The sequence below is a fragment of the Coturnix japonica genome, chromosome 6 (genome assembly GCF_054131305.1).
Source record: "Coturnix japonica strain WE chromosome 6, WE-NBRP24, whole genome shotgun sequence".
In the NCBI taxonomy this organism is placed as follows: Eukaryota; Metazoa; Chordata; class Aves; order Galliformes; family Phasianidae; genus Coturnix; species Coturnix japonica.
Genome location: NC_140668.1, coordinates 997,792 through 1,023,575, shown reverse-complemented (window position 1 = coordinate 1,023,575; position 25,784 = coordinate 997,792). Strand labels below are relative to the sequence as shown.

The 25,784-nt window shown below is 47.4% G+C and overlaps 2 protein-coding genes across 18 annotated transcripts in view; one reads left to right on the top strand and one right to left on the bottom strand.

Annotated features, from left to right (window-relative positions):
- Nucleotides 1-12,229, top strand: part of LOC107325871 (scavenger receptor cysteine-rich domain-containing protein DMBT1-like) — a 23,018-nt gene extending 10,789 nt beyond the window's left edge. The window contains exons 9-19 of one of the 11 annotated variants that reach the window (XM_085550616.1): nucleotides 823-1,152; nucleotides 1,829-1,876; nucleotides 2,794-3,117; nucleotides 4,684-5,013; nucleotides 5,222-5,551; nucleotides 6,265-6,591; nucleotides 7,281-7,613; nucleotides 8,675-9,031; nucleotides 9,357-9,686; nucleotides 10,320-10,436; nucleotides 10,584-12,229. In XM_085550616.1, coding sequence (XP_085406742.1) covers nucleotides 823-1,152; nucleotides 1,829-1,876; nucleotides 2,794-3,117; nucleotides 4,684-5,013; nucleotides 5,222-5,551; nucleotides 6,265-6,591; nucleotides 7,281-7,613; nucleotides 8,675-9,031; nucleotides 9,357-9,686; nucleotides 10,320-10,436; nucleotides 10,584-10,726 — 2,969 coding nt within the window. In that variant the 3' untranslated portion in view covers nucleotides 10,727-12,229. Of the gene's footprint in view, nucleotides 1-822; nucleotides 1,153-1,828; nucleotides 2,159-2,793; nucleotides 3,118-4,683; nucleotides 5,014-5,221; nucleotides 5,552-6,264; nucleotides 6,592-7,280; nucleotides 7,614-8,674; nucleotides 9,032-9,356; nucleotides 9,687-10,319; nucleotides 10,437-10,583 lie in introns of all 11 variants that reach the window. The other 10 variants (XM_085550615.1, XR_014947293.1, XM_085550617.1 and 7 more) reach the window with 10 other exon arrangements.
- On the bottom strand, nucleotides 11,854-25,784 carry LOC107325876 (uncharacterized). Of its 7 annotated transcripts, none has more exons than XR_014947295.1 (3): nucleotides 25,734-25,784; nucleotides 14,826-16,619; nucleotides 11,854-13,092 (listed from the first exon to the last, which is right to left on the bottom strand). XR_014947295.1 is itself a non-coding variant. In XM_085550639.1 (3 exons), the coding sequence occupies exon 3, from the start codon at nucleotides 16,580-16,582 to the stop codon at nucleotides 14,933-14,935; it is 1,650 nt and encodes a 549-aa protein (XP_085406765.1). In that variant the 5' UTR covers nucleotides 16,583-16,619; nucleotides 17,663-17,814; nucleotides 25,734-25,784; the 3' UTR covers nucleotides 13,242-14,932. The 7 variants fall into 7 exon arrangements, 5 of the variants coding, with proteins under 5 accessions (XP_085406765.1, XP_085406766.1, XP_015742592.3 ...); XR_014947294.1 differs by lacking the exon at nucleotides 25,734-25,784 and adding an exon at nucleotides 23,290-24,150; XM_085550639.1 differs by lacking the exon at nucleotides 11,854-13,092 and adding an exon at nucleotides 17,663-17,814 and having other exon boundaries at nucleotides 13,242-16,619.

Genomic DNA, 25,784 nt, shown 5'->3' with positions numbered 1-25,784 from the left:
AAGCAGCATGCTCACTCTTGGCAAAAATGAAGCAGAGAAGTGGTGCATGTATTGTGGGCAGGCAGAGGGCTGCTTTTATGTAATACTTTTATCTGAGTGATTGGTGGCTTTCTGCATTGATGTTTGCCTTTGCATGAACTGCTGCAGTTTACCCTGGGTGAAGATATGGCCCTGTCTGGCAAACTGGGACAGAAACTGATGAAAGAGAGCACCATATCAGGCATGCAGGAAACGTCTGTGTTTCTATCAGGGTTATACTCTCAATAACACCCAGACTTTCTCATTGGTAGATTCAGGAACAGGACAGGGGAAGCCAGCTTGCTCCTTGTACATGGACCCTCCATGTAGGGTGGTGGTGAATTAGCTGGAGCTACCAGTGAAGCAGACACTTTATGTGGCATAAGCAGATTGTTTCACTACAGTCCTCACTTGTCTGCTGTGATTGATGCTGACATTTCAGCATGCATGCTGAGGAGAAGATAAACATTATTTTCATGCTGCTAGGACTCTGTCTGCTGCTGGTGCATAAGGTGGTGTGGATGTAGCACTCCCAACCATCTCAGCACCTGTGTATCTACAGCCTAGAGACTCTAGATCTGATCTTTTCCCATAAAGCATGACTTCAGTCTCAGTTACGTGGCAAGGACTTGGCCAGTATGTAAGGCATGGGCAAAACACTCTTGATCCAAAGATTATTCATGCATGCAAAAGTACAAAGCAAGAATACTTGCAAGATCGCAGGATGGAGAGGTCATGTTGCTGGCAACCAGAAAGGCAGGAATTAGTGGCCAGGATCTAATCTCACCCTGATTATGTTTTCAGACATAGACCTGCGGAGCCCAGAAGCCATACGACTGGTGAACGGCCCACACCACTGCTCTGGACGGGTGGAGGTGTTTCACAGTCAGCAGTGGGGGACAGTGTGCCATGATGACTGGGATCTGAAAGATGCCAATGTGGTGTGCCGGCAGCTGGACTGTGGAACGGCAGTGTCAGCTGTGAGGCTATCTTCATTTGGGCAAGGCTCTGGCCCCATCTGGCTAGAAGGAGTGAGATGTCTTGGGACTGAAGCTACCCTCACTGAATGCCCAGTCAAGCCTAGAGGACTCCATAGTTGCAGCCATTTGGAAGATGCTGGTGTTGTGTGCTCAGGTAATCATCATTGAGTGCTCTCTTTGCAGATGGATCAAGGCCATGATCCAAGCTGAGGGTTGGGAACAGTATGAGGGCAAGATGTCCAATAATTCTTGTGCCCAGGACTTCTCAGACTAAACCATGTCCACTTGTAGCTAGCTAATACTTGGAAGAGAAACCTCAATAGATATATCACTGTGGTGGTCAGCAGCTAGGAAAGCACAAAGAACTAATAGAAAAATGTCCTTTGCCACTTTCTCTAGTCCAAGAAATAGGTAACCATTAAGTGAACCTAGGTCATGCAACTTATTGCATCAGCACCACATAGGCAGACTACACGGATGTTCATCCTTCTCCAGCTCATTAGAATCATAGAATCACAAGGTTGGAAAGGACCTACAAGATCATCTAGTCCAACCATCCTCCCGTTACAGTAGCTACAACAAATCACCAAACCATATCTCATAGCTCCTCATCCAGACACCTCTTGAACACTGCCAGGGACAGCGACTCCACCACCTCCCTAGGCAGCCATTCCAGTGCCTGATCACTTTCTGAGAGAAAAAGTTCTTTCTTATGTCTAGTCTAAACCTCTTCTGGTACAACTCACAGACATTTCCTTGGGTAAATGATGGGTAGATTTTATGGTATATGAGCATAACCTTTCTAATGCCTATTTCTGTGTGTTTTTCAGGCTCAAGGATTTCCAATATTTCCGCACTTCGGCTGGTGGATGGTTTGAGTGAGTGTGCTGGGAGGGTAGAGGTGTTTCACAACAATGAGTGGGGGACAGTCTGCGATGACAACTGGGACATGAGTGATGCGGCGGTGGTGTGCCGGCAGCTGGGATGCGGGACTGCACTGTCAGCCCCAGGATCGGCTCGGTTTGGGTGGGGATACAGCCGCATCTGGCTGGATGATGTAAGCTGCACAGGGGAGGAAAATGATATCTCACAGTGCGCAGCTAAGACTTGGGGTGTCCACAATTGCCATCACGGAGAAGATGCTGGTGTGGTGTGCTCAGGTGAGACTTGGGGTCGTCAGGAGGCAGGGCTTGTAAAAAAGATTGAGAAAGACATTTTACCAGGGCTCATAGTGATGGGGCAATGGTTCTAAACTAAAAGAGAATAGATTTAGGTGGAATAGAAGGAAGAAATTTTGTTATGTTGAGGGTGGCGAGGCACTGGAACAAGCTGCCCAGTGAAGTTGTGGATGCCCCATCATTGGAAATGTCCAGTTGGGTTGGATTCATTCTTAAACAAATTGCTCTAGAGAAAAATGTTCCTGCAGGGGACTAGATGATGTTTATGGGTCTCCTCTAAGCCAGAACAATCTCATGGCTCTCTCCAGAGGGAATGCTGTGCATGGGGCAGGCTTAGGAATACTCCATTTGCAGACTTCTCCTATTTGCATCTCCTGCTCTTGGAGCCCCCATGCAGCGTCTCTAAGCCAAACTTCATACCTGGCAAAATCTGGAGTTTACTCCTGTGATTAATCAGCAGTGTCTAGCCACGGAAAATCCTTTTGTCTTTAATGTTCTAATGCAGGTGCTAACCTGCTGCTTATGTGGGATGCATGTGGATGAGATGGGATGGGACTGAAAGGAGGTGTTCTGCAATGATGCATGCATGAATTTCCTTGGGGTGTCTGGAAATGCAGGAAACTTGAGCTCAGTTGATGTACGGCTGGTGAACGGTCCCAGCCGCTGCGCCGGGAGAGTGGAGGTCCTGCACAACGGGCAGTGGGGGACGGTGTGTGATGATGGCTGGGACCTGAACGATGCCAAGGTGGTGTGCAGGCAGTTGGGCTGCGGAACAGTGATGTCAGCTCCGGGCAGGGCTCACTTTGGGCAAGGTACTGGGTACATCTGGCTGGACGACGTGAGCTGCACTGGGATCGAGGATGCACTCCCACATTGCCAAGCCCGTCCATGGGGACAGAATAATTGCAATCACAGAGAAGATGCTGGTGTGGTCTGCTTAGGTAAGTCCTGCAACATGGGGCCAGCACTGTGTTCAAGGATCTTGGAGTTCATAGAAGGCTCTGCACTCTTGGAGGCAATGCAAAGGCTCTTTTGCCCCACTGCCAGGATTCACAGGACTGCTCCCTACAGGGACAGGACCTGCTCTGGATTTGAGCCAGGAGTGTGTGCTTGCAGCTCAGAAAGGCAGTTGTATCCTGGGCTGCATAACAAGAAATGTGGTCAGCAGGGTGAGAGAGGGGATTGTTCCCCTCTACTATGCTCCTGTGAGACTCTACATACAGTGCTGCATCCAGGTCTGGAGTCCCCAGCACAATAAGTACATGGACCTGATAGAGTCTAGAGAAGATCATGAGGATGCTCAGAGGGCTGGTGCCTAGTCTACAACAAAAGGCTGACAGAATTGAGGTTGTTTAGCCTGGAGAAAGGCTCCACGGCAACCTCACTGCAGCCCACTAATACATAAAGGAGGTTTCTAAGAAGACAAAGAAAACTTATTTTCCAGAGCCTGGAGTGGCAGGACAAGTAGTAGTGGATTTAAACTAAGAGGGGAGATTTAGATGGGATATAAGGAAGACATTTTTCATGATGGGAGTAATGAGGTACTGGAACAGGTTGCCCAGAGAAGCTGTGGATGCCCTATCCCTGAAAGTGTTTAAAGACAGTTTGGATAAGGGCTTTGAGCAACTTGCTCTAGTGAGAAATGTTCCTGTTTATGTCAAGGATGTTGGATTAGGTGACGCTGAGGGTCCCTTCCAACCCCAAACATTCAGTGATTCTATGATTCCATAATCCTATGACTATGAATCATGGTTCTACAATTCTTATGGTTCTACAATTCTTATTGTTCTAAGATTCTTATGGTTCTATGATTCTTATGGTTCTAAGACTCTTATGGTTCTATGATTCTATGATTCTTATGGTCCTATGATTCTTATGGTTCTACGATTCTTATGGTTCTACAATTCTTATGGTTCTACAATTCTTATTGTTATAAGATTCTTATGGTTCTATGATTCTTATGGTTCTACGATTCTATGGTTCTAAGATTCTTATGGTTCTAAGACTCTTATGGTTCTATGATTCTGTGATTCTTATGGTTCTATGATTCTTATGGTTTTACGATTCTATGGTTCTAAGATTCTTATGGTTCTATGATTCCATGATTCTTATGGTTCTATGATTCCTATGGTTTTACAATTCTATGATACTTATGGTTCTGTGATACTATGATCCCATGATTCTACAGTTCTATTATCCAATAATCATCACTATGCCCAACATCATGACTAACTCCAAAACTGGGTTGTAATTAACCCCAAGCCCAACATCTTTGCCCCTAAAGGATGGATTAATCTTAAAGGATGGGACCTATTATTCCAGCAGAGCAGCACAGGATGCAGCCCAGAGATAGATAGTTGCCTGGACTCTTCTACTGCTGTGTACATCCACGCAGTGAGCTCCACAGCAAGTTTACTTTTCTCTACATGAAAAGACAAAGATAGGAATTGTGGAAGTAGGGACAGACATGAATATCTCCAGGGGCTTATCCCAGATTGTGTTTTCAGTGACAGACACCACAAAAACCAACTCCCTGCGGCTAATGAGTGGCCCCAACCGCTGCGCTGGGAGAGTGGAGGTGCTGCATGATGGGCAGTGGGGCACGGTGTGCGATGATGGCTGGAACCTCCAGGCTGCCACTGTAGTGTGTCGACAGCTGAACTGCGGCAGAGCTGAGTCAGCCCCCAGTGGTGCTCGCTTTGGGCAAGGCACTGGTCATATCTGGCTGGATGATGTGAACTGTGCTGGGACTGAGGATGCCCTTCACGAGTGCCGAGCCCGTCCATGGGGAATGAATAACTGCAACCACAGAGAAGATGCTGGCGTGGTCTGCTCAGGTCAGTTGAGTCCTGCAAAACAGGGTTCCACTGGGGTCAAGTTGGTGATGGGGCCTGTCCTGCATCTCTCTTCCTTCATGGTGATGCTGCAGCAGGCTGATCCTGGATCTGGGTTTTTTTTGTTGTTGTTTTTTTGGGTTTTTTTGAGGGGTTGAGAAAGGAGTGCAGGATTTTCCTGGAGGGTTTATCACCCCTATCACGTTTTCAGACTCACAATTAGAGATTAAAGCCAAAGTGCGGCTGGTGGATGGTCCACACCGCTGTGCCGGGAGGTTGGAGGTGTTTCAGAACGAGAGATGGGGGACCGTGTGTGGCAACGGCTGGGACATGAATGACGCCATAGTGGTGTGCCGGCAGCTGGGCTGTGGCATTGCTCTCTCGGCTCCTGTCCAGGCTCACTTCGGCCAAGGGTCAGATCCCATCTGGATGAACAGAGTGTCCTGCATCGGGACAGAAAGTTCCATTTCAGAATGCTTGTCGTCTCCATGGGGAATCCAACTGTGCACCCACATGGATGATGCTGGCGTGGAATGCTCAGGTGAGCTATGGATGCCACATTGTTGGAGACAGGTTGATGCGCAACATGCCTAGGGAGGACTAGAGTAGGATGGTGCAAGAAAAGTACAGTTTCATGACAGTGAGAAGAGCTTTTTTTTCCATTCTGATACCCATAATAACGTAAATAATGTAAAGAGAATCTTAGAGTTATCTCCCTCTCTAAGTGGTCCTTGCATACCCTACAAGGCAGTAGGAACTCAAAGGGCACTGAATCATAGAATCATACATAATGATTGATGTTGGAAGACATCTCTGGACACTACCTGGTCCAATCTGACCACTCAAGTAGGTCCACTCAGAGTAGGTTGCCCATGTTCACGGGGCTTTTCATGGAATCATAGAATCATGGAATTGCTTGAGTTGGAAGGGATGTTATAGACCATCTAGTTCCAGCCCTCTACCACAGGTAGGGTTGCCACCCACTAATCAGGTTGCCCAGGGCCCCGTACAACCTGGCCTTGAACTCCTCAAGGGATGGAACATCCACAAACATTCTGGCCAACCTGTTCCAGAGCTCAGCCACCTGAATGATTCCAAAGGATCATCCTTTAAACATGAAGGTGTCTGCATGCTACAGACAGGTGGACACCTCACTCCTGCACATGCTGAGGCAGATCGTGGTCAAGCTCTCCCTTGGATGTCTTTCCCCACCTCACTAGTGCTGATGCATGGTCTCCCCACCACATTTTGCAGTGTTGTCAGATGACACATCTACTCTTCGCCTGGTGAATGGCCCTCATCGCTGTTCTGGTAGAGTTGAGGTGTTTCACAACCAGCAATGGGGAACTGTTTGCGATGATGGCTGGGACATGAGTGATGCCATGGTGGTGTGCAGACAGTTGGGCTGTGGGGAAGCGCTGTCAGCAACAACACGAGCTTCCTTTGGACGAGGGGTGGATCCCATCTGGCTGGATAGAGTTGCTTGCACTGGGAGAGAAAATGCTCTCATACAGTGCAGGGCCAGACCCTGGGGAGTCAACGTCTGCACACATGAAGAAGATGCTGGTGTTGTGTGCTCAGGTGATGCTTATACTCACAGATATGGGGCTCCTGAATAACATGGTTTGGATTTCCCTTACCCAAAAGCATGTTCTCATGACCCTCTGGTGAAGAACCTTTTCCTAGCACCCAACCTGACCCTCCCAATGCAGCTCCATGCCATTCCATAAGGTCCTGTTACTGTCACTAGAGAGCAGAGATTGGTGTCTGCCCCTGCTCTCCTTCCATGAGGAAGCTGCAGGCTGCCAGGAAGCCTCTCCTCTGTCTACTCTTGGCTGAAAAAACCGAGGGAACTCATATGTTTTGCCCTCTAGACCTTTCACCAGCTTTCTTCCCCACCTTGGCACACATTTATTTTTATATTTGTTCTGATCTAACTTCAGTTTTTGTGGATAAATGTGTAGGAAGTTGGTATCCTTTTGTGCTTTGGGCTACACTGAGACTGTCTGAGACATGTAGGACCCTAGAGGAACAGTAAGGTACTGTCAAAGGAATTTATTTCCATCCCTACAGGGTACTGAGTCAGGAGGCTGAAGGTAGGCATCGGTGCATGTCACTGCAGGCATGCCAGGAGAGGGTGTGCCTACTTCCATGGCCAGGCACCTGCCCTAAGTTTACAGTCTGGTCACTATTCACCATGTCCTTGCTCTTGCTACTGCCAGAAAGTTTCCCTGTTCCTATAACACTGCATTACCCACCTCTGCTTGTAGACAGAAATACTACAGTGGAGGCAGCAGAAATCCGCCTCGTGAATGGCCCCAGTCGCTGTGCTGGGAGAGTGGAGGTGCTGCATGATGGACAATGGGGCACGGTGTGCGACGACGACTGGAACATCCAGGCTGCCACTGTGGTGTGTCGACAGCTGAACTGCGGCAGAGCTGAGTCAGCCTCCAGGGGGGCTCGCTTTGGGCAAGGCACTGGTCATATCTGGCTGGATGATGTGAACTGTGCTGGGACTGAGGATGCTCTTCACGAGTGCCGAGCCCGTCCATGGGGAATGAATAACTGCAACCACAGAGAAGATGCTGGCGTGGTCTGCTCAGGTCAGTTGAGTTCTGCAAAACAGGGCAATCTCTTCTTGGCTGGATTTATCTCCAGTCCAGCCCAGGTCACCATGCAAAGCAGACACTGAGCCCTGTGCCAGGCCGAGGAAGCCAAGATACTCAGTTCATAGCCAACAAATAGAAAGCGCACATGGCACCAAGTGAATCTAACATGGGTCTCACCACTCATCTTAACTTGGTTCTCTGGAGGGTCTGACTCCTCATCCTAACCAGACAGGTCTCCATTGGCACTTCTATCTGCTTCACATAATTTCATGGAGATGACACTAACACTGTAGGGTATGAAGCTGGAACTAAACCCTACCTCCATAGCCATGTGAGATAAATTCCTCAGAAAGGGTTGAGGGGTTTATCCTTATTTTGAGCTGAGACAGAGCTGGTTTTCTTCATAGTGTCTGCTATGGTGCTATGGTGCTATGTTTTTTTGTGGGGAGAAAAACCACACAGACATTTCTAGCTATTGCTGAGTAGTTCTTTACAGAGTTAAGGATGTTTTAGTTTTCTCAGATTCTTGTACTCTCCTGCCAATGAAGAGCTGGAGGGGCACAAGGAGCTGGGAGGGAGCAGAGGCATGACAGCTGACCTCAACTGGCCAAAAGGATATTCCATACTGTATGGAATTATGGAAAGTCTGGAAAAGGTGGGAGTTCATCAGGCTTCCTTCCACTGCTCTGGGACTGGCTGGGTATCAGTTGGTGGGTGATGGGCAATTGCTTGTGCATCACCTGTTACATACAAGTTTGTCAAGGCCAATATCCATTTTTTTCCCCCCTCTCCTTTTTTTCTATCTTCATAAACAGTTCTTATCTCAACCCACAAGTTCTACTTTGTATTTTCCCTAATTTCTCCATCCCACTTAGAAGGGGGGGTGGGAGGACGAGTGACTATGTGTGGTGCTTAGCACACCTTCAGCCAGGGGGAACCTTAGCTATTGGAATTTCCTTCTTCCTTTTTTTTTTTTTTTTTTTTTTCTTTTTTTTTTTTTTTTTTTCAGTGATGCAAAGTGACAGATGACAGATACCTTATTTTCTCTTCAACAGAAAACAGCACGTCTCCCCTTGCAGATGACTCCAACACAACAGAAGAAACGCAGATCCGATTGGTGAATGGCCCGAATCGATGTGCTGGCAGAGTGGAGGTGTTTCACAGTGGGCAATGGGGAACAGTGTGTGATGACAGCTGGAATTTAAGGAGTGCTAAGGTGGTGTGCCGGCAGCTGGGCTGTGGCACAGCGGTATCAGCTCCAGGCAAGGCTCACTTTGGACGAGGGTCTGATGTCATCTGGCTGGACGATGTGGAGTGCAGTGGTACCGAAGCCAGCCTCTCCCAGTGCAGACTGAATAACTGGGGAAACCATAACTGCAACCATGAGGAAGACGCAGCAGTGGTGTGCTCAGGTGATCATGGGGATGATGCTGGAAGCATGCTCAGGGACACAGAGGTTCTGCACAAGCTTTTCTTGCTTGTGCAAGATGTAGTCAGCTCTGACTTGGTCCCACAGTACCACATTATATGCAGACGTGTCAGATGATGAGGATGTTCTTGAAAGGGGGAATTCATGCATGGTAGAGGTACAGTGACCATAGGTAGCATATTGCATCTCTGTCTATATCTGCTGGAGTGCATGGGCATGCAACGCTCACATACCTTGCACAACCCTTAGTCACTCAGTCCTCTTGCTGCTTGAGGAGCTCACATCACACCCTCTACTCTTCCCTGCAGGCACCAACCTCTTCCAGGTGAGGCTGAGGGACAGCTCAAGCCCCTGTGCAGGGCATGTGGAGGTCCGGTACAATACCACCTGGTACAGCATCTGTGACAAAAGCTGGAGCTCACTGGAGGCAGAGGTGGTCTGCAAGCAGCTGGGCTGTGGACCAGCACAGACTGAAAACGCAGGAATCCGGGTCGGCCAGAATCACAACTATGTCTTTCTGGAGGGTCTGCAATGCCGTGGTGCTGAGACACTCCTCCTGGAATGCCAGCAAAACAAGATTGGCCCGGGGGCCTGCCAGCATGGCGTGGCAGCTGGTGTGGTGTGCACGGAGCCAAGAGGTGAGTGCCAAAACCCACCACCTGCAGCAGTGGGGAGAGCAGCCCAAGGGGTGGATGCAGCCCTTTTACTTCAAAAGGAGAGGTATAAATGTTGTGGAACATGCCTGTCAGAGCAAGCTTTTCCTTGGTGGATACTGTTTTCTACAAAAAATGAACCCAATTATCACTGGTTGGAGCATCAGAAATGCTTTTCTGATCTTAGAAGAAGCTAGTCTGTCCAGTTTCCTCTTGCAGCTCAGACTTCTCAGCCCTCGAGGACTCTCTGTGCTCTCCTGGCAGCTTTTCTTAAATAGCTTAGAGCAGGAATGATGGATGGGGGTCAGATGTAAGGTCTTGTAAGATTACAAGCACAGCAGGACAGTGGAATGTGAAAGCTTTCTCAAAGCCTAATGCCTATCAGATACCCAGGGAGATCATTTTAGGTGAGGTACAAACCACACAAAGGGCAGGCACCACAGCATCACAGGCAGCACAAACTGGATCAGAAAGGGATTAGTTGTGGGTTGATACAAAATCTAAGGAAAGCCCTTCTTGGTCACCAAAATGCTGGGGTCTGAGGCTGTTTGGCGTCAGATTTTCTCCCATCTCTGTTCCTGGCTGGAAGTGGAATTCTGATCCGGATTCTCCCTGCAGGTTCTTCATCATCCTGCTCTGCATTGGTAACACTGCTCACCCTGATGGTGATAGTGAGTGGGGTCCTGCTGTGGCTCTACCTGAAGAGCAGTTACGCTGGAGCAGCCCAAGCTGCAGGTGGGTCCCCTCACTTTAGTTCAAGGTCCCTGTCAACCATACTGAGACAGAATGTGATCTAAGCTGATGCAGCACATAGAGATGGGGTTACGTTTAGGCTCCCAAACCAATAACAGCGGCATGTTCCTACCTCTATTTGCTCTGCAGACCTTAGACGTCCCAGGGAGCAAGGTGCCTTTGCAATGCCCTTCCAGACTGGAGGAGCCATCTACCAACCATCTGAAGGACAGTTCCACAAGGATACTGATACAGAGACAACTGAGCTCATCAGAGAAGATGCTCTCTTGTGATGCTGGCACAGTCCCTCCTGCAGAAGCAGCATTATCAGCCCACATTGTGGGGTCATCAGCCAAGCTCATTCCTCTATTCCTCCTGCATCGCATTCATCAGAGCAAATGCTTTTTCCCTTAAGCTCCTGCAGAACTGCAAGAAGCCCTCATGCTTTCGAGGAGACTGCAAAGCACCAGCTGATGGGCTGGACATTTATAAGACAGTCAGTACCAATGACTTATACTCAGCCCCAAAACAGCTGTCCAAAGTCTTCTGAACGTTATTTGATCTAGGCCAACTTCAGAGGTTTCCTGATGGCATGCACCAGACAGTAGGACAGCCTGGTGGCCATGCAGCCTAACATCAGGCTGAGCACAGTAGCAGGGAAGCTGAAACAGGACTAAAACTGCTAACAATTTAAAGGAGAAGAGTGCCCCCTACCCTTCCAGCTGCGGTGAGCATGAGCTCTGTGCTCCTCTGCAGGGGAGCCAGACAGGGCTGCCTGCTGCCTCCTGCACTGGGTGGCTTCCCTTGACCTAGCAAACATAGGCAAACCTCAATTTCTTGGCTATCCCAGGCACAAGATCGTATTCTTGGCTGAGCTAATAGTAGAATTGCCACCAGGTCAAGAAGCAATCCTACCCCTCTGTTTAGCACTGGTGGGGCTGCACCTGGAGTGCTGGATCCAGTTACGGGTCCACTAATACTAGAAAGACATGGACACACTAGAAAGAGTCTAGTGGCACTCGAAAAGGAAGATGTATGAACAAATCCAGGTGTGTACCTGCAAAGGTGCTTTCACAGACACAGAGTGCCCAGTGTGAAAAAACTCAGCTCCAGAAGACATTTGGGACAACCAAGGATAATGTCTCAAATACAACAAGTGCTTCCAAGCAATGGTCTATTGACTATGAATTGTTTAGAGCACTGTCTCAGGTGTTCCAATTAGGCAGCACAAACACTGTGAACTAAGGCAGATAGAGCCTTCTGTGAAATCCTTAGAGATTTCTGCACTTTGTGGGACATTAAAATGGGATCGGGTTACCAAGGGTGACTGGGTACAGAGAGGGAGACAACATGGTAACATTATGCTTCTTTCAGTCTTCCCAGCTCAAGGCAATACGGGTAGGTTGTTCTTGAACACGTCCAGTCCTACCTCTAACTTTGGAGGGGCTGGTTTCTTTCTAATGCTCATCAGTGCTAATCTGTCTACCAGCTATTTTCACTATTTACAATAGATTACAAACCATATACAGCCAAATAAATTCCTCTTGCCTTACTGCCTTCATTACTTAGACAAATAATGAAGAACAGTGATCTGGAGCAGCATGCAGGTACTGGACAGCTACAGAGACATGCTATGGGTGCTGCATCTACAAATACAGTGACTGGTTAAGGGACTGAGACACATTAATCAACTGCAACTAAAGGAGGACAGTTCATGGACAAACTCGGTGTCCTTTTTAAATCAAAGTCCTGACATTAGGAGCAATAAGAAAATAATAAACCCCAAGCAAACCTTCTGACACTGGCTTTTCAATCCAAGTAACCTCTCCTCTAGATTTCACATGAAAGCAAACATGATGTCATCACCTGAAGGGTCTGCAGGATATCCAGCTGGCACAGAACCAGAAATAATTTCCTCCAGCAGAAAGGCCATTAGTTTCCCTGTTAACTACTGAGCTGTTAGTTATGCTGTCATCACCTGGTGACGTGTGAATGCAGCATGTGAGAAAAACTTTAATTCAGAAACAGGTGTTTGTTAATAGCCATTCTGGAGATTAAATCACCAGAAAGAAATCTTTCTGAGCTACCATGAGAGCACAGCCCAGTGAGCACCAAACCAGTGACACCTGAGATGCCTTCAGGAACCCCAGACACTGGCATGTGGGATAGAGTCTGTAAAAAGAAAAGGAGCTGGATACCCCAGCTCATTTTTAATGGCCCTAGCAGTTAATTCAACTCCAAGTCTCCATTGATAGCTTGTATGGCTTGACGTGCTCAATTCAGCTCCACCTACCCAGGCAGCAAATGGCAATGGAGTTATTTTTAGGTGTATGACACAGAAGGGATCTGGCATATACTGCAGTTACAGATGCCCTGCAGAAACATTACAGGCAGCCCCACAGCATGTGCACTCCGGTGCAGGTGATGAACCCCCCACAAGAATAGGCTGTTATGGAACATCTGGGCTGAATCCTGGGGATGGGGAAACATGGATACAGCATGAAGATATGGGGTCTGTGCTGGCATTTCATGAACGTCTATTCCTAGGAAGATGTGTCTCCACCTTAAAGCAATGACTGGGCACAGGTTGTTGCAGCAAGTTCCATCTTCAGACTTCGATCTCCACCTTGTTACTAGGAAAATGCATGGGTCATCAGGGCTGTGAATGCAAATGCATAAGGCACTGAGTATGTTGCACACAGGCTCAGTAGCAACTGGTGAACCAGTCACCAGGATCACCTCAAAAGCCCAAAAGGCAAGCAAGGATTTAAAAGTAGCCTTAAACTAGCAATGATACAAGAGACATCATTAAATAACCATCCTTTAATTAGTGTGCAGAGTGCAGAGGAGTGTACACCTGCTTTCAAACCGTACAAAATGGGGACAGGGTAGGACTGGGATCATGATGAGTCTGAGGGTTGGCACCTCCAGTCCCACAGACTCAGTGTGCAAGAAGGTGACCATGACACCAGGTCCCTCCAAACGGCTCAGATGTGAGGATGGGGCTCTGCTGGTGCCCCCACTAGGGACTTGGGTGTTGCTTTTGCAAGAAAAGGTCTACACACCACCCTTTGCCCAGCAGCAGCTATCAGTCAAAGAGAACAAATTCAGATTTCAGCAGCAGCTCAGGTGGCTCTAGATCTGGGGCTGCCACTGGGGATGTACTGTATAGAAACAAAGAAGACCTAAGGCTGGTTTTCTTCTTTCCTCTTCCTTATAAAGATCCTGCAAACAATTTGTGTATCTCCCCCCCCTTTTCTGCTTCCTACCAGCCTCACCAGAACCATGGCATAAAAAAGAGGGTGTTTCCAACTTGAGATGCCAGGCTCTTTCCTCCAGAGTGGGTGAGGTGAGATAGCTCTTGTGTAGCTCAGCACCTCTTGCCCATCACCTCCAAGAGATGCTCCACAAGCAGCATAATGAGGACAGAACCCTCTCTTCCCTGCTCTGGCTCCCCAAGTTCATCCAAATATTCCCTTGTGCCTTGAGGACAAATCTTAGGAACACACAATTTGCAGCCAGCGGAATGCTGACTCTGCTTTATGCCCACTGGAAGCAGCTTTCTGTACCAGCATAATGCCTGTGTGGACCCTGCACAGCAGGGAAGAGGGCGCTGTTGTCATTAACCTAATCATCAGTAGCAGAGTGAAATATGGACGGGACACTTACACTCTAAAAGAAATGTGAGGTGCTTAGGCATTGCTGTTCCCAATCATACTTTACACCAATGCACTTAGTCTCCTCAAAAACTGACAGTTCTGTGTCCTCCTGCTGCAGGACTCAGTGTACCCCTATTACAAGGGATACCCAGGAGCTCCCAGCCCATGCCTTGCACTCAAGGAAAATAGCAACGTGGCTCCAAGCTTAATGCAGACATGCTGATGGAGCCTGTTACAGGGCAAGACTGAGTTATGGGAACTTACAGAGATGACTGGGCAGCTCTCCTTGAAACACTGAAGGGAGGAGAAGCATTCCTCAGTATCAGCTAAATGCAGGAGTTCCTACAGTGTTGTCAGAGCTCTGGATGTCATCTCTCAGCTGCACTGCAGCCTTGGCCAGTGCAGCTTGCCTCTGCCAGCCACTATAGCACAAGACTCATAGTGCCACAAGCTTCAGTTTGTACCACCAGCAAGCCTGCAGCCAGCAGCGCCTGAGGACAGCACATTACCTCCCTGCAGGTCAGGGGACAGGAGTCTGCAGCAGCCCCAGCCTGAGGGCTCAGCAACCATCCCTGTGAGATCACTTCATTGGAAGCAGGAGAGAGCAGCGTATGTTAGGGTTTGGCAGAGAGAAGCCATGCAGCAGAGGCCCCAACAGGATGGGGGTCAGGAGAAGACCTGCAGCAGCACCCACATTTTGGCCTCCTCTCCAGGTCCCCTGCACATGGCTTACTTGTGTAAGTGGGCCAGCCTGGGGCTGCGTGCATGCTTGCAGCATGCTCACTTCTTGCTTCAGGCTTCTTGGCCTCAAAACACTCATGCTGTGCACGCTACTCTTGTTCAGCCGTCGCGGTGTACGCGCTGGTGCTGCAGCAGATTGGAGGGGTGAGCAAAGCCCTTGTCACAGACACTGCACTTGTAGGGGGTTTCGCCTGTGTGCACCTTCTCATGCACTGCCAGGTAGGCCAAGTCCTTGAAGAACTTGTGGCAGAAGCTGCATTTGTAGGGCCTCTCCTGGCTGTGCACACGGTGGTGCTGCAGCAGCAAGGAGGGGCGTGCAAAGGCTTTCCCACACGCTTCGCATTTATAGGGTCGCTCCCCAGTGTGAGCCCGCTCATGGATCACGAGGTAGGACGACTGCTTGAAGGCCTTCCCGCAGGTTTTGCAGACGAAGGGTCGCTCGCCCGTGTGCACACGTTCATGGGAGGAAAGTGCATTGGACTGCTTGAAACCTTTTCCACAGAGCGGGCAGACAAAGGGGCGGTCACCCGTGTGCACACGCTCATGAACTTTGAGGCTGTGGCCGTAGGTGAACTTCTTACCGCAGACACCGCAGACGTGGGGCTTGTCATCGCAGTGCTGCCTCTGGTGTAGGAGGAGAGCATTGGAAGTGGGGAAATCCTTCCCACAATCCGCGCACTTGAAAGGTTTCTCGGTGCAGTGGGTCAGGGTGTGACGCTGCAGCTCGTAGGGTGTCTTGAAGCTCTTATCACAGCAGGCGCAGTGGAAAGGACGTTCACCTGTGTGAATGCGCCGGTGCTCCTGGAGGTTAGAAGAACGTTTGAAGCGCTTCCCACAGAGCTCACATCTGAAGGGCCGTTCCTCTGTGTGTACCAAGCGGTGGCTCTTGAAGTCTGAGTGTCTCTTGAAGGAAGCCTCGCAGAGATCGCAGCGGAAAGGCCGCTCCTCATTGTGCACCACCTCGTGGCTGAAGAGCTCCCAAGCACGTTTGAAGGCTTTCTCACACACACCACACTGGAAGGGCTTCTCGTCCACAATCACCTCACGGATCTCAAACTCAGCAGCCCCGCTTGCCCCACGCTTCAGGTGTGGAGGCAGCACCACTGCCGCCTCCTCCAGCTCTCCCACCGTGCTGCCCAGCACCAGCTTGGCCGTGGAGTAAATGCCGTGCTCATCGATCAGTTGCACAAAATCTGGCTTGGGACGAGCATCCCCATGAAGAGGTGGCTCGGGGGAGCAAGACCGAGAAGCTTTTCCCTCCTCTTCTTCCTCTTCGCTGCTCTGTTGCAACATGGGAGCTTTCTCCAACCCATTCTCCCCAAGGTTTTTCTTCCGTCTGAAGTCACTGGACTGGCCCCAGATCAAGCGCAGCTTCTTTCCCCTTGAGGGCCCAGGCTCTTCAGATCTTTCCCCTTCTCCTGGAGACGTTGGGATCAGGCTCGTTTTGGGCTTCAGGTTCAGCCGGTGCTTCCTGCATGGCTGCAACTCCTCAGGTTCCTCTCCCACCCTTTGGCCAGGGCTTTCTGTGCCCTGTGGGATGAGAACACCACGTCCTTGCCAGCACCGTGCTGAACACTGAGGAGAACCAATCCTGTCTTGCTTCAGGGAGCCTTTCTCCATCTGTACTTGGGTTGTATCCTCCTCCGGAGCCTCTTCCTGCTCTTCATCTTCAGGTTCATCTTCAGAAATGCAGACCCGCCGCAGAGAAAATGGAGAATCAGAAGCTGGAGAAGCTGGCTGCTCTTCCATGACTCCAGATGCTGGATGCCAACTCAGACACGAATCTCTGTAAAAATAAGGAAAGGGAGAAGTAAGGCACTGGGGAGAACTACAAAACAAAGGCTATGAAGACAGTGTGGAGGGAGGCAGGTCAGAGCTGAGCCCATGTGCAAGGAGTACAGAGTCTGCAAAACCTGTCAGCAACTTCAGGTTGGCAGGGAGGTGCTAGTGGTGAACAATCAAAAATACTTCTTGGAAACCTTTTAACTCATTAACCTACTGTTAGACACTGCATCAATTCACCCACATACACCACTTCCAAGTTTACCCATGTCTACTTGACTGGGCTGAGTGGCTGAGAGCCTCACTACTATACCCAGAAGCTGGGAGTTGTACCAGCTACCAGCAGCTTCCAGGCAGGGTATGCAAAGCTCCTCAATCTGTGCTTGGTCTCACTGGGTGTCTGCACAACCCTGCATGCTGTCTGCAACAAGAAGGCACTGTTCCGGATGCATTCAGAGGATGCCAGCATGTGCTGACGCCCTTAGACAAAGTCAATCCCAACTTTATCAGCTTCTGTGGATTCAACAACAGCTTGTCTACTTCCACAAGTTTATAGGGCAGTTTTCAGACTGTTTTCTTTCTTTGTACATCTCTTTCTGCTCCATGTTTCTCTGGGCTCCATCCAAACCCTTCACTACCTCCTGTTAAAGGAACTCAGGCAGAATGAGGTTTGTGACATCATTATGTGGCTTGTACAGAGAGCTAGTGTCTCCAATAAGAACAAAGTGACCTTCAGTCTCTGCAATGACCAATGAGGCTGCCAGATTTGGGGCTCAAAGTCACTGTCTCAAAGGCTCTATCAGGAGGAAAGCCTGGGGATGCAGTCACAGACACGTAGGCTGGCTTTGCTGTCCCAACCCAGATGCCACAATGAGATCAGTTTAGACCTGACTGATAAGTGAGGGAAGAAAACAAGGATGAAACACGATCAATCCCTTTGTACAGCTGTAACAACACATGAAATCACACCCTGCAAGTGCATGATGAGCAACTATTTAAAGTGAGAAGCAATCTGCAAATAGCCACATTTGAAAGACTCAGTTTCACCTTCAAAGTCATGAGATATCACAATAAGAGGAAGTGGTAGAGAGGATTTCAAGAGCAATCACAGGAATCAAAAACCAGAGACTGATGGTGTTGCTGAATCTGTAAGAACTGATAAACTCTGGGCACAAAGATGGAACTTCAGGCAGGCTGAGCTGTAAGCAAACACAATGTTATTAATAACAGAGTGGGTCCATTAATAGTAAGAGCTTAAATGAATAAAAAGTGTTCCAGGAAACAGTGCTTATTGTCTGCTCCTCCCACCCCTGCTGGAGCTCAAGTTACAAAAAAAACCACAAAACAAAACAATTAATTCACAACAGAACTGAGTTTCAATGCAAGATTTGGCTTCACTGCCACAGAGAAAGAATGATCAGTGTGAAGGTGATACACATCTCATACATTTTTCATACACATCTGCAAACAAGAGTGTCATAAAAAGGGGAACATGGGAAGAAGTGAGGGATAAATGAGACTGGAAATCCTAAAAGAAAAAGTGAAGGAAATCCAGGTTAGTTTATGAAGGTAGCAAGTTGAAAAGAGAACATAATTGTTAATTAAATGATGAAGAGAAAATATGGAGGGGGATGGAAGAAAAAGGTACCTGTCAAACATATAATGAACAGAAAAGGGTAAACAAGATGTAAGTTTGAGTAGATCAGATTAGGAGCAAAGGAAACCAGAGAAGGATAAAATGAGAAGAAAGTGAAAAACTGCAAGGGTTTGTTGAAACATAACTACTAAAGAGGAGAACCACTGGGAAAAGTCAGGTGAACACAGGTGAGGAAAAGCATCAAAATGCAGTTGGAGAGGTGTTTCTAATGCAGGCAGCAAGCAAAATCCTGGTGAAAAGCACTTTGGAGAAGATGGTGCAAGGCTGATTTTCTATGTAAGAGATGGTGAAGTAACAGAGGTAATCATGAGGATGGGTCAGGCAAACCAAGGGACAAGAGCTTGGGCTACTGCAGGCACAACCCATGAGTCAAATGTGTCCCAGAACAGCTCAGTGCCCCATGACATCGTGGTGGGGGCTCTTCCCCATCAGGCAGTCCTGCATGCATTCATTGCTTGGAGTCAACCAAACTATGATTCTGTAATTCTATTAATGCTGTCTGAACTGAAAACACAGCACAGGGAGGTGTATTTTATATATATAATACAGTGCATATATGAATTATATATACATACAATATTTGCAATATCATATTCAGTCAACATAAATACATTTCTCAAATGCAGCGTAGAGTTGCAATCAGATATTCAACTCAAAAATCTGATTGCATCTCTTTACCAGACCATTAGAAGAAAAAAATATCCCCCACTTCACAGTCATGCATTATCCATGACATTACTTTTGGCAGTACCCACACTTGAGAATATTCATTATCAAGGATGAAGCACAAGAAGAGTAACATTTTATCAAAAATCTATGCTGAACACCTTGAAAAATAAGTTCTGTTACTTGTATGTTACATTATTATATTTGATATTTTATGAAGGCTGTTCCAAAAGTAATACCTCTTGTTTTATTATGTTGGCCTGCAAAGTCAAAGGTGGATGTAGGTGGAATGGCAGTAGAGGTTGAACCTTCCCACCAATATTCCATTACATGCTCTTGCCATGTGACAGATGGCAGCAGAGGGTTTGTCTGACAGAAAAGCATATGACAAAGAACTGCTTAAGAAGCAAAAATGCACCACTGAATTCCTCCATGTGGAAAAAAAGGCACCCATTGACATTCATCAAAGCTTGCTGAACATTTATGGAGACCAAACAATGAATGCGAGGACAGCAAATTAGTGGGTGGTACTTTTCAGCAATGACAACAGCTACAATGTGTGCATTGCATACAACAAGCATGGCAAGAAGGCTCTTGTTCATTGCAGGTCAAAATGCATCACTAACAGTGGTGATTGCATTGAAAAAATATTGTTCAGTAGCTAAGAATCTGCTTTATCTGGTAGTTAATGTACCCGCTGTATCTGCCGTAGTTTCCATGGACACAGACAGGAGGCATTACTTTCGGAGCGACCTACATATAAGCATCCCAAGACAAGTCATCTTCACTCAGTGTGGCCCAGGCAAGCCAAAAAGTTGGGTGCCCGGGGGCTACTAGATGTAATCTGAAGCTGAGAAGGAATGACCACAGCCTATAGATATAATCAAGGATATATATCAGAGAAAGGATATATAACAGAGACAGAAAAGAACAATTTAAGTTAAAGGATGTTGCTAAGACATGCCTGAAATGGAAAAGAATAACTTATGCTAAAGGACGGTGCTGGAGTAAGTGCAAAGCAACACAAAGCTTTGATAGATGAAATATTTAAGACAAATTAGCTCCAACTGTATCTTGGAAGAAACAGCTGCTGTTGTTCTAGTTTGTTTTAATTTTCCTCCTAAATGCAAATGGATCGTTTCAACCCAAACTCTCCCCATATGTTCCTGTTTCCTTCAATACTAACAGAGATCTTTCAGCACAGTACTCCTAAAGGAACACTGTAAGCCAGCATGTCCCAGTCCCTGACCCGCTCTTCTCCCCACTTTACAGCCAACAAACCCCAATCAATCCCAGCATCACTCAGACCCACCCATCTCACTGCATTTCCCCATCCCATTACAACCAGTCTTTCCCTATATGTCTAAGTCCAAACCCAGTATCAACATGGGTTTTTATCTCATCACCTTCCCTGCTTCTACTACAACCAGACCCTTGCAGTATGTAGATGTCTCCTCTCTCAGTATCAATATTGGCCCTTCCTGACCTGGTCTATATTTCATGGCAGCTTGCTGAAGTCCCCAGTGACTGGAAAACGGAAACATTACTCCAATTTTTAAGAAAGGGAGAAAGGAAGACCTGGGGAATTACAGGCTGGTGAGCCTCACCTCTGTGCCTGGGAAGATCATGGAGCAGATCCTCCTAGAAGCTATGTTAAGCCACATACAAGACAAAGAGGTGATTCAAGACAGCCAGCATAGCTTCACTAAGGGCAGATTGTGCTTGACCAACCTGGTGGCCATCTATGATGGAGTGATGGCATCAGTGCATGGAGGAGGGTGATGGATGTCATCTTCCTGGACTTCTGCAAAGCCTCTGACATGGTCCCTCACCACATCCTTCTTTCTAAATTGGGGAGGTTTGGATTTGAAGGACAGACTGTTTGGTGGGTTCAGAATTGGTTGGCTGGATGCAGCCAAAGGGTTGTGATGGTTCTGTGTCAGGGTAGTGCCCCTCAGGGGCTGGTCTTAAGACTGGTGCTGAGTGGGTGCAGGTGATACATTGGAAGGAAGGGAAGCCATCCAGAGAGACCTGGACAGGCTGCAGAAGCAGGTCCATGAAAACCTAATGAGGTTCAACAAGGCCAAGTGCAAGGTGGAGGCATTCAAGGCTAGGCTGGATGTGGCTCTGGGCATCCTGTTCTGGTGGTTGGCACATAGCAGGGGGTTGGAAATAAATTATTATTAAGGTCCTTTTCAACCCAAGCCATTTGGTGATTCTATGGTGATTCTTGATACAAAATGCAACCTGTCCCAGTATGCCCCAGTCACACACAGTATCAAAATATACTCTCATCTCATTCCCATACTCATTATAACCAGTCCCTCCAAGAACTTCCCAATCTCTCCTCTGCAGTCCCATGGAAAATCTCTATACGTATTTAAATGTTCCAAACCTCAGTGCAATGCTTAACAAGGAAGAAGGAACAAATATTGTGTGCTTAGTATGCAGTTTATAAAGTTCTGCAGAAGATCTCTAGTACTGTTTCAGTGTTTCAACTACTGACACACTGCTTAGCTGGAAAGAAGGAACAGAAATCATATGCTGAATTTGCAGACTGAATTAGGGAACCAAAAACGCTTAACCAAGAGGGAGTAGAATACACTGGAGGATGGACAGCCATACATGACAAGGGACAAGGTTTCTCTGTTTTCATACCCAATGAGAAGGAAGGATGCTACCCTTCCCCCTGCCACACATTCGCAAGTGCTGAATCCCACCTACTCCCATCTCGCATACCAATTATGAATACACTTACGAAACATCCCCTTTTTGCAATAAACAAAAAGGATTACAACTCAGTGCCACCTGAATACTACCAGACCAGAGACTATGCTGGAACCAAAGGTGGTGATCCAAATCTTCCTTCCCTGCCTATCTAGTCCTTCTTTTCCTCTCCACTTTACTCTCTCTCTTTTCATCTTGCATTAGAATGTAACACAAGACATATCATCACAGCTTATCACCAATAAGCTATAGATATATGAATATATACACACTCTGTATCTTGTGCAAAGTATAGTATGGCAAAACAAATAAACAATTAATCAACTGTTTGGTGTCACTTCACTTTCCACTTCCCTGAGGGAAGGAAAAAGGGAAAGCTACAGTTTGCACAGCACTGGGAGCAGCATTAGTGGCAGCCCAACAGGAAAAACATGTGGTACAACAAGCAGAGGCATTGATGTTTTAAACAGATAACCTTGGCATCAGGTCTTTCAATTCAAACATCTGATCCCCCAAAATTAATAATGTGCCACAATATCCCATTTCTGTCATGGCGTGAGGTGGGATTTCTGAAGTTACAATGCATTTGGAAAACAATAAATCATCTCTCTCACCCACAACTGTTTACTCTGCACACACTCAACTTTTACAGTTTAACTCTTTGAGAGTTGAGAAAATATATCATGGACAGCCTGTGCCACCTGGAAGACCATTTAATTTACTAGAAGCAATCCTAAAGAGGACTGACTGCTCCCTCTGAAGGAGTTGCACAAGAACAGAAATCGTATGCCTATCCAACAGGAATTGCACAAAAATACGTTGTTAATTGAAGAACACTCTGAATGCCACATACCTCATGTTTGTGGGGAACCCGGTGCTAAATCATTGGCAGATGTCCTGATTCTGGGTGAGGGTTTCATATGCAGTAAAGCAGCTGCCTCACTGTGACCTATGGAGACTCAACCCCCAGCAGCACCCTCCACATACATGCTGAGGGTACTCCAACAGCCCCAGTATAGACTGAAATGTTAAACAGATAATTCTGCTAAAGCACATATCAATGAATGGAAAACTCTATGTTATACATGGTAAATTGGTTATACTGGACTATTTAAACAGTCTGGGAGATTTTTATGCACACTCGCAGGAGTGGAAGTAGTCTTTGATTTGCTTAAAGGACTAAGTATCACAAAACTGGCAAGGACTATTTGCAAGCCCATCTACTCCTGACTAGCTGAAGTGATAATAGCTCATATTCCTCATGCAAGGCAGCGCAAAACCAAGCAATACCAGAAGGAATTAAATCACTACTTTAAACCCCATATCACCCCCAATCAAATGGAGTAGTGGAAATAGAAAATGGTTTATTTCACAAAATGAGTTTATCTTCACCTACAGAAAATGTCTGTCACTACAGTTATACAGATCTGTGACAGTCAAATTACCATCTCCTTATGTTATGCTTGTAATGTTTAAAATCCTGCAGTCCACATACATGAACAGTAGTGGTATTAAGCAAAAAATTAAGGTATAATGAATTTATCATTCTTTTTAATGGCATAATCTGGTTGGAATTTTTCACCAATTTTTTCACATGATATAGATAATATAGCATACTACTAACTTGAAGTGGCCTTGCAGGGTAAAGCAAGCAAGTTTTGCAGGTCGAGATTGCATAGATTTCTTCCTAGGTGGAATATAAACATCACAGATAGTCTAGAATGGAAAAGAGAGATGACACTGCCAACCAACATGCGAATGACATTCATTCAGCCTAAACAAAAGTCACCTCTGATGACCAAAGAGCACGCAGTACAGAAGCCAATCAGCAACATGCTAATCTATCTCACTGAATTGCAAGCACCAAGCTGATGTGCCCAAATCAGAAGTGTGATGGTCCCCTTCAACTAATGAAGGCAGTCAAACAGGACAAGTCAGCCCAGCTTTTGCCTGAATGGCTTCAGAAGTTTCTATCTACTGGCTGTAAATTAAGTTACTGTCAGCCTGCCACAAGTTAAGTTTTAAGGCATATTTTCTCTGTGATGAAAGAAATATTTGGAGGACACAAGTGGGTACCTGAAGTCAGCTTGAATTTCTGCAACATCTCACATCAGCCTTCTCTGCCTAAGAGGTAACACAGTTCCCATGCTACTCAATCATCTGATAATATTGCCTCTAGTCCATAAAAGCATTCTTGTTAAGGTGGCAGGGATATGTTATATACTGAAGTTCTCTTGTGTAGCCAGCACCCTCCTCCGGAAGAGGATTTAGCTGCTGTCACAAATTCCTCATGCAACCTTCCCTCTGAGACTCCTCTGCAACATCCCCTCCAAACCTTGAACCATTTTTGTGCTGCTTTTCACCTTAATCCCCCTTGTAGATAAATGAAATTTCTCTCCTGCTCCTGTGAGTCTGTCTGATGCTCTGTGTCGTGGTCATATCACCATGAATTTCACCTTATTTCTGCAATAACAATGAAAAGCCAGTCTCCAAACAGTGGCCACCCCACCAGCCAACCCCCTCCCCCCCCCCCCACCCAGTATAACTGTCCAGTGTGACACTATATGATGTGAGATATCCCTTAGTCCAATTTGGATCAGTTGTCTTAGTTCTGTCCTGTGCTTGCTCCCTGTGCACCCATAGCTTCTTGCCAATGAGCTGACCAACACGTCCACTATACATGTCCTTAAATGCTATATGTATTCTTTCCTTGAACATCAGAGACAGCTTTTCCACCCCTCCTTTTACTGCCTGTTCCAATGCCTAACCACTCTTTCTAAGAACACAATTCTCCTAATATCCAACCTCGAACCTCCTTAAGGCCATTACTTCTTACCTTACTTCCACTTACTTACTACCACTACCTCCTGTGACTAATGCACAGAGTTGATGTCATCTGCAACTAGTGCATTTCATTCAATTTTTCTGAGTACCAAAAGGGTTTAAAATCTTATATACACATGAAGTTAATGAATGTAAGCATCTATTTTTGGAATGCAGAGAGTACATCTTTAACAGCAACGATTAAAAACTTATACATGTAAATACATACTCTGTACCTCATGCTGCGTACCATAGTGGGATGCGAATAAACATTTAACCTCCATCTGACGGAGCTGTAATAAGCCCCATTATCAACACAGGCCTTTATCCCCATCATAACCCCCACCCCCACCTCACCACAACCATACCATCCCTGTATGTCCCACCTCCCCCCATTACCAACAATGGGGCCCTCACCTCATCCCCACCCCCACCTCATCACACCCAGCCCACCCCTATAGGCCCCAACCCCTTCATTACCTACAAGGGCCTTCATCTCGCCCCCTCCCCCCATTACACCCAGCCCACCCCATAGGCCCCAACCCCCTCATTACCTACAAGGGCCTTCATCTCGCCCCCTCCCCCATTACACCCAGCCCACCCCTATAGGCCCCAACCCCCTCATTACCTACAAGGGCCTTCATCTCGCCCCCTCCCCCCATTACACCCAGCCCACCCCTATAGACCCCAACCCCCTCATTACCTACAAGGGCCTTCATCTCGCCCCCTCCCCCAGTTACACCCAGCCCACCCTTATAGGCCCCAACCCCCTCCTTACCTACAAGGGCCTTCATCTCATCCCCTCCCCCCATTACACCCAGCCCACCCCTGTAGACCCCAACCCCCTCATTACCTACAAGGGTCTTCATCTCGCCCCCTCCTCCCATTACACCCAGCCCACCCCTATAGGCCCCAACCCCCTCATTACCTACAAGGGCCTTCATCTCACCCCCTCCCCCCATTACACCCAGACCACCCCTATAGACCCCAACCCCCTCATTACCTACAAGGGTCTTCATCTCGCCCCCTCCCCCAATTATACCCAGCCCACCCTTATAGGTCCCAAATCCCTCATTACCTACAAGGGCCTTCATCTCGCCCCCTCCCCCCCATTACAACCAAACCCGCCCATACTATCCCTAATATCACCACTACCCGTCTCACCCCACTGCTCTCCCACCCCCACATCACAATCCAGACCCTCCCAATATTCATTTTATAGCTTAAAAACCCCCCATCACTCACCCGGAGGCACCCCAGCCTGGCCCCACCGCCGCCCCCCTCCCCCTCTTGAGT

What these genes read in the sequence shown, in the direction of transcription:
- LOC107325876 (XM_085550637.1), bottom strand. Translation starts at nt 23,342, where the DNA reads ATGCAATCTCGACCTGCAAAACTTGCTTGCTTTACCCTGCAAGGCCAC. An exon ending in ACCCTGCAAGGCCACTTCAA is followed by an intron (nt 16,620 to 23,289) that starts GTTAGTAGTATG and finishes TTATTTTTACAG; the next exon opens with AGATTCGTGTCTGAGTTGGC.